Source organism: Teleopsis dalmanni, chromosome 2 (genome assembly GCF_002237135.1).
Source record: "Teleopsis dalmanni isolate 2A chromosome 2, ASM223713v2, whole genome shotgun sequence".
NCBI classification, from domain to species: domain Eukaryota; kingdom Metazoa; phylum Arthropoda; class Insecta; order Diptera; family Diopsidae; genus Teleopsis; species Teleopsis dalmanni.
Window position 1 is genome coordinate 122,369,624 of NC_051847.1, and position 7,798 is coordinate 122,377,421.

General features: G+C 29.8%; 2 protein-coding genes across 2 annotated transcripts in view; both read right to left on the reverse strand.

Annotated features, from left to right (window-relative positions):
• Positions 1-1,351, reverse strand: part of LOC119675615 (40S ribosomal protein S3-like) — a 1,725-nt gene extending 374 nt beyond the window's left edge. The window contains exons 1-2 of the mRNA XM_038086821.1: positions 1,243-1,351; positions 7-670 (exon numbers count right to left, since the gene is read on the reverse strand). Of these exons, the coding sequence (XP_037942749.1) occupies positions 7-670; positions 1,243-1,272 (694 nt within the window). The 5' untranslated portion in view covers positions 1,273-1,351. The remainder of the gene's footprint in view (positions 1-6; positions 671-1,242) is intronic.
• Positions 1,352-4,797: 3,446 nt separating this feature from the next.
• LOC119683055 (putative nuclease HARBI1) lies at positions 4,798-6,077 on the reverse strand. The gene is made up of 2 exons (XM_038096657.1): positions 5,929-6,077; positions 4,798-5,870 (listed from the first exon to the last, which is right to left on the reverse strand). Exons 1-2 carry the CDS (start codon positions 6,046-6,048, stop codon positions 4,860-4,862), a joined length of 1,131 nt encoding a protein of 376 aa, XP_037952585.1. The 5' UTR covers positions 6,049-6,077; the 3' UTR covers positions 4,798-4,859.
• Positions 6,078-7,798: the final 1,721 nt, after the last annotated feature.

Here is a 7,798-nt window from a genome sequence, read left to right on the forward strand (position 1 = left end):
GTTTGCTGGGTGGCAGCATTTTGTATTCTGTTTCTGGAGTTTCATAGATTTTTTCCTCTTTTGGTTCGACAACCGAAACATTGTCTGGCAATGGTTTCTTAGGACCAATCTTGTTTTTGGGATCATAAGGCAACATGATTTTCACTTTAATACCCAAAACACCTTGACGCAACAATACGTGACGAGTGGCGGTTTCAACATAATCATTGCATGGATCACCGGAATGAATCATGAGACCATCAACGAATTTCATTGATTTTGCACGTTGTCCGCGCAATTTACCGGATACAACAACTTCACAGCCCTTGGCACCAGATTCCATAATAAAACGTAATACACCATAGCAGGCACGACGTACAGCCAAACCTCCAGTAAGTTTGTAACGTAAAGATTCAGCTTGTGCAATGGCGCATAGACCGCGTGTTGCTACCTTTTCGGCGTATAATTCAATACGACCAGGTTCGAAGTTGAAACGCTTCTGTACCATAGCTGTTAATTCACGTATGCGGCGGCCTTTCTCACCCAATACCTGTTGAGTTTTGGTAGCCATAATAATTATTTCAGTACGGGATGGGGTGACTCGCACTTCCACACCAGAGTAACCATCTTCAGCGAGTTCTCGAGTAAGGAACTCGTTCAATTCAGCTTTGAACATGCCATCGGACACGAACTATAAAATAAAAATGTATAATTAAAAGCTTGTTAAAGACCGCACAAAAAAATATAGAAAAGTGAAGAAAACTATATATATATAAAAAAAATGAATATTAAATTTTGACTCCCTTCAATATTCTAAATTCACAATATTATATTAATATGCAATATAGCTTATTGGCGCCTTCACATTCTGGTACGATTTGTAAATAGGAATGTAACAGAGAATTATCCATTATATGAGACATTAGCAATTGCAGTCACTCATGGACATCCACGAAATTGTAGTTTACTGTGAAGACGCTAGAAGCGATTTTTCCACACAGATTGGTGAATCTAAAATCCAAACAACAATTTTTTTCAAACTTTTAGTATTATTATAATCCATTTTGTTATAAATGCCAACTAAAGTTATAGTTTAATACCGCCCCACTACACTTTTCTGCACAATTATTTTAAGGTTAACTTTTGAGAATGTATATTTCAACAGCTTTTTACACATCTAAAACTATAAAGTTTTATATATACACTACTCCAAATGTTAGCCACACATTATTAAACAAATTTTATTGCAATTTACGAAATTACCTTGCGTTTTTTAGAAATTGTAAGGCTCATGTTTATTAACTACAACTCGCACGGAACGTGGTCAAAAAGAAAGAAGGACGCTCAGCATTATCGACAATATGGTGCCCCGTCAAAGCATTTTGTTACCGACAAAATGTCGGTAACACAAATGACAGTTCAAATATAGTGATGCCAGTTTGGTTAAAAATAATGAACACAACCAATTATATGTTTTATCAACATGGATATTAATTCAAAATTGTGAAATCCACATACATTATAACTTTAGTAAAATAATTGTAAATAATACAATACGCAACTATTTTGACAATATGAATATGATAGTACTAACAGGATATATAACATGGTGCTTAAAAATACGTAAATATATAAGATTAACATTTTGACAGTTTGAGAAAGTTGTTTTCGACATATTTACAAAAAAGGTAAACAAATATTTGGTTGTTGTATTTTCTTGAAAACGATATACCTCTTTTTAGAACGATACACCTCTTTTATGTTTTATATTATAAGGTTTGAAGGTATATTTAACCTTCATGCAACATTTTTTTTGGCGCAGGCCAAAAATCAAATCAACAGGTAAGTTGAAAAATCAGCTGTTTGAAATGAGAACAAATGAATTACAACGAATGTAAACACTTTCAAATGTCTCATGAGCCAATTTCAATGAGCCATTTTCGGTCAGTGTAAACGCCATATAAGTTACAATCTAAAAATTATTGTATAAGGTCGTGGCGAGTTGGTAAGTTGCTTTCTAAATGAGGGAAATTCTAAAGTTGTGTCGATAATGTATTGATGTGTCGATACGTGTTGATAAATGGCAAAATGTGTGCAGTGCAAAAAATCCCAAAAAATTTCCCATTTGGTTTAGCATCAACTTAGCCTAACTCGCACACGTTCTTAGGACGCAACCAACGTTCTCATTTAGAACGCAACTTAGCCTAACTCGCACACGACCTAATTACGAATGTTTAAAAGACGTTAAGGAATTCAATGTGTAGTAAAGGCGTTTGTAAAGTATTAAAAAATTATCGAATTATTTGATCACATCTATTTAGGTCGTGTGCGAGTTAGGCTAAGTTGCGTCTAAATGAGGGAAATTCTAAGTTGGGTCGATAATGTATTGATGTGTCGATACGTGTTGATAAATGGCAAAATGTGTGCAGCAGTGCAAAAAATCCCAAAAAATCTCCCATTTGGTTTAGCATCAACTTAGCCTAACTCGCACACGTCCTTAAATGTACTGCATTATTGGTTTTCACAACTGTCAAACTAATTGACTGACAGTCTGCTTTATTATTTAACAATAGAGATTGAATCGTTGCGAGCTGCACTGATTAAAATACAATATCGTGCTGAATGTAAAATTATGACGTGCTGAATGCATTTTTGACAGTTGTCAGTAAAGAAATTTGTGTTTAAACTGAATAAACTTATTTAATGAAAATAAAAAAGTAAACAAAATGGCAGACATTATACTAATTATAATGCAATTTTATAATAATTATTATATCAAAATTTTGTATTTTATAGTTTTATAATTTTTTTTCAGCTCTTATAGCATAAGTTTCAAAATTTTATTTTCGTTAGAAAATTCGATATTGATATTTGAGTACAAGCTTTTTCTCATTTTGCTTGCTTTTTACTTTTTTCAATTTTTAAAACCTATAAAAAAAATAATAATACTACTTTATATTTAATTTTGCACAAAATTTCCTATGTGTTTTTTAAAAACTCACGGCCAAATATTCTGTGGATAAAATTTAACAAAAGTGTACACTTTTTGACAGATAAACTCACTATTCACAGTTGAGGAATAGCAAAATCAAAATGTAAGCAACTTTTTGTGTACACTTCATTTTGCACAGTTGCGGAATATACCCCTTGGATTTTACTGTTAGAGAATTAAGGGTAATTTAGATATGGTCTTGCATATTGCCTTGGAAATCAATTGTAAAATCACAAGAAAGGGAATTGATTTTGTAAAATCAAATAATTTTTCACATGCAACGATGCATAGAGATCTTGGATACCCCTTATAACTCAAAACGTAAAATTTCTTACTAGTAAAACCTAACTCTACAGATTTTAAGAGTATTGTAGTTGCTTTTTTCGTAAGTTGGGAGTATTGTTTCCTACTCTAAAAGAAATAATTAAGGCTATTATTATATCATAGCTAATCAAAATCATAAATGTGTATATGATCTGCACAGTATTTTATTTTAATGTAAATTTTAATATAAAGAAAACGAATTATTTTTTAAAAACAATAAAAATGTTAAATTTTGATTAAATTATATCAAAATTATAATCTTATCAAAATATTTTGAACATATTTAACATTGTTTCTGAAAGAATTTTGGATTAATATCATTAAACACCCTTTGGATGTGGAATTAATATCAAATGGCAAAGCTACTGCCAATTGACTTTTTTTATACAGCAACCCTCATAAATCAAATGGTGCTTTTTTTTATTTGCGTAAATACATTTATAGGAATCAGTACTGAAAAATTTGTTGATGGGTTGAAGCATTTTAATATAATACATAGTGAAACACATCTTATTTGAATGTTTTATACATAAATATTAAAAAATATATTAATTTCACATCATAATTATAAAGAAGATTTATATATAAATTACTATTAAAATATTTAATATTTACTAAGTTTGTTTAAAATGAAAACGAATTTCTCACAGAATTTAATATCGTTATTTAGAATTTAATATTTGTTTAAAATATATTAGAACTAATTATTTACAAAAATTGATATGTGTTTTAATTTTAAGAATATTTTGTAAATATTATTTTTACAAAATTAATATGATGAAAACAGAGTAAATAAATAAAAAAACAACAAATTGAGTTTTTCTCAATGTAAACATAAAATATACACTTCATATTTTAAATAACAATACATGCACTGCATAATTCCACATGTACGATAAACCTTTTACATGACATTTATTTTTGTAATTTACATAAAACTTTAATGCAAAACTTACTTTTCGACATTATCGTTTGGACATTTAAAAAAAAAATTTAAATTTTTACTTTAAAAGCTATAATTTTTTATAACTGTGGTCACTTTATGTCATATTTTAAATCATTTATGTACAAATTAAAAAACTATGAATTTACGATTTGTTTTTATTTTGTTATGCCATTTATTAATCTCGAATTAATCATTTAAACATTTTTTCTGCATATCCACATATGTACATTTGCAGAAATAATATGCTGTTATTGTTTTAATACAATATTCGATATTTACCAAAAGTACCCGATCAAAATTTGAGCCTTAACGTAATTTGAATATCATAAATGTACATTTAAACTACAATCCTCTCTTGGTTTTCGACATTCTGTCATCAAAAGATGTCAGGATTTACCACAGAGGGTTCTATAGACCTTGCTGTTTCTGGGGCAGCACATCAGCATTAAAGTAGCAATATTATATTTATTTACTTAGTTGTAAAATTTACTATTTTTACTATTTACTATTAAAAAAATAGTAACTTAGTATTTAAATTAATTTTTCAATTGCTTGTAATTTTTTTACTACTATATTTATATAATCTATAATTTATAAATGAAAAGATTCTGCTATTAATTACAGGCGAATGTTGTTTGCAATTTCATCACGCATAACTGCAGCAGCAATGTTTTCGTCTTCAATCAGAACTTCTTCATATTTCAAGTCCTCTGAGATATTGTATTTTTCATCAATTTCAAATCCATCATTCAGACATATATTATGCATTACACATGCTACAGCTATTGTTTCAATACAATGTTCGACTTTTAACCTAAGTACATTATCGAAAATCGACCGCCAACGTAGTTTTAACGTACCAAATGTATTTTCAATAATAGACCGGGCCTTGCTGTGGAGCGCGTTAAATTTTTTTTGTCTTGCTGTTAACGGTTGCAATCTTTTATATGGTGTCAAAATGCCTATTGGACTAGCTCGACAAGAATACGCATTATCACCTAATAGGTAGTAACCTGCAGGTGGAAAACTATGTGTATTGAATAACTCACTGTTATATAAAACCGCTTCATCAGGCATAGACCCTGGGAAACCAACGCAAATAGATAAAAATTTATTTGTACTAGAACACACAGCTTGCAAATTAAGAGATGTAAAAGACTTTCGGTTCATATATTCGTCCCGAAGTCGTGTAGGCACAGCTATAGGTATATGTGTTCCATCTATTACACCTAATGCACGATCGAAAATTGTACTACCAGCTAGTTGATTGAATTGTCTTGAAATTTCGGAAAACTCACTTTCCATTGGATATTTGATAACAGAAGATTTAAATGTAAGGAAACCTTTTAAGCATTTATGTACAATATCGCGCACCGTGTATCTGGATATTTCAAATGAAGCTCCTGTTACTCGGTAGCTTGCTCCACAGCCAAGCCAATACAGAAACACAGTAATATTGAAATAGCAGCTCCAGCCCTTCTCAGTTTTTAGAAACTGTTTAGAATAATTAAATACACTCTCTAATGAAGTTACTGTAAGCCTTAAATATTTTCGTACAGTCGCATTATCTTTTTGCATAACTAATTTGAATATTTTGGAAGAATATCCACCCTGGCATAACATTCTGCGCTGAAAAATCAGAATTCTTATTTCATTTTTAATTTTACTGAAATTATAATATATTTACCTGTGGATATTTACTTTCCAAACGCTTTGCAATCAACTTGCGTCGGTTGTTTAAACTAATTATGTTCCTAAATAGTCCCAATACAGTATTTAATTTATTATTTACATTATCCATTTCCATATAAGATAATATAATATATACAGTAATAAATTTACACTAAACGCAATTAAATTATCGAAATTTATCTAACAAACTTCAATATATAACTAAATAAATATATGCAAATCCATTAGTAAAGTAATTTTGGGATGCGTGTGAGTTGAACTAAGGTCGTGTGCGAGTTAGGCTAAGTTGCGTTCTAAATGAGGGAAATTCTAAGTTGTGTCGATAATGTATTGATGTGTCGATACGTGTTGATAAATAGCAAAATGTGTGCAGTGCAAAAAACCCCAAAAAATCTGCCATTTGGTTTAGCATCAACTTAGCCTAACTCGCACACGACCTAAATTGCTAAAAATGCTAAATTGTGTCGATAAGGCAGTAAAATATTGAATTATAATTGACATAAATTTAGTGCTGCCATCTTGATATTTTCATAAGCTATTTAATAAATCAATTAGTCAATGTCGGCTGTATGCGAGTTCGAGTAAATTGAGGGAAATGGTAAATTATGTCGGTATGGTAGCGAATGTTGGTAATTACCAGAATTTCGAGTAGCGTAAATTAAATAAGAATTAGATAAATTAGGTGTTACCATTGTAAAAAATTTACAAGATGTTTAATAAATAAAAAAATTAGAAAACTTTTAACTAAAAATAATAAATAAGTGCAATAAATAAATAAATATTTTCATATGTGCAGTGCAAAAATTCCCTAGGAAATTTCAACTTACTTTACCTCAATTTATTCGAACTCGCACGCGGCCTACATATAAATCAAAAATATATAACAGTGATCATGAAAAATTTTTTTAAATACATAAAAAAGTATATTTTAAACTTTTAACATGAAAATTATCACTTTTATATGATGTTTTTATTATTTCATGCTCTTTTCAAGGTGTTTCTAAAAAGCAATTTTATTGTTTGCTGCTTATATTCTGTATGTAATTTAGGACGTGTGCGAGTTAAGTTAAGTTGATGCTAAACCAAATGGGAGATTTGGCCATTTACCCATTTATCAACACGTATCGACACATCACTACATTATCGGCACAACTTCGAGTTTTCATCATTTAGAACGCAACTTAGCCTAACTCGCACACGTCCTTAGCCTAACTCGCACACGTCCTTAATGAACCTACTATATTGGCAACAAATACTAGCTTGCAATGCCGTTTTGAACTCACTAGCAAATATGACTACAGTTGACAACATTTTTGAATCCTTAATAATGTCTATATTATGATCGTGCGTAAGATCGAGTGAATTGAGGTAAAGTAAATTGAAATTTCCTAAGTATTTTTTGCATTGCATTTATGTAAATATTTATTCATTTATTTATTTCACTTATTAATTTAAAATTTATTTATTGAACATCTTATAAAATTTCCACACAACATGGTAACACCTAATTTACCCTACTCAAAATTCTGGTAAATACCAGCATTTGCTGCCATTACTACATAATTAACTATTTCCCCCAATTAATTATCAATTTACTTGAACTCGCACACGACCTTAATAACCAAAACTGTTTGTTTAATGTATGTTTTGTGAAATTACGATGTGACAATGTTAATGAATTACAAAGGTATCAAGTCTGATGTTTTTTTATGAGGTCTGATTATATCTAATTTAGGGTTATAACAAACATTAATTACAAAAATATTTATAGAAATAAACTTTAAATAAGAAACGTATTTTACATGAATTTTACATATTCACTTTTTCATTTTACCAAATATCCGATTACCGGACTTGAATGCATC

Excerpts from the sequence above, each read along its gene's own strand:
- LOC119683055 (XM_038096657.1), bottom strand. The coding sequence starts at position 6,048 with ATGGAAATGGATAATGTAAATAATAAATTAAATACTGTATTGGGACTA. Across the intron at positions 5,871-5,928 it reads TGGAAAGTAAATATCCACAG|CGCAGAATGTTATGCCAGGG; the intron begins GTAAATATATTA and ends CTGATTTTTCAG.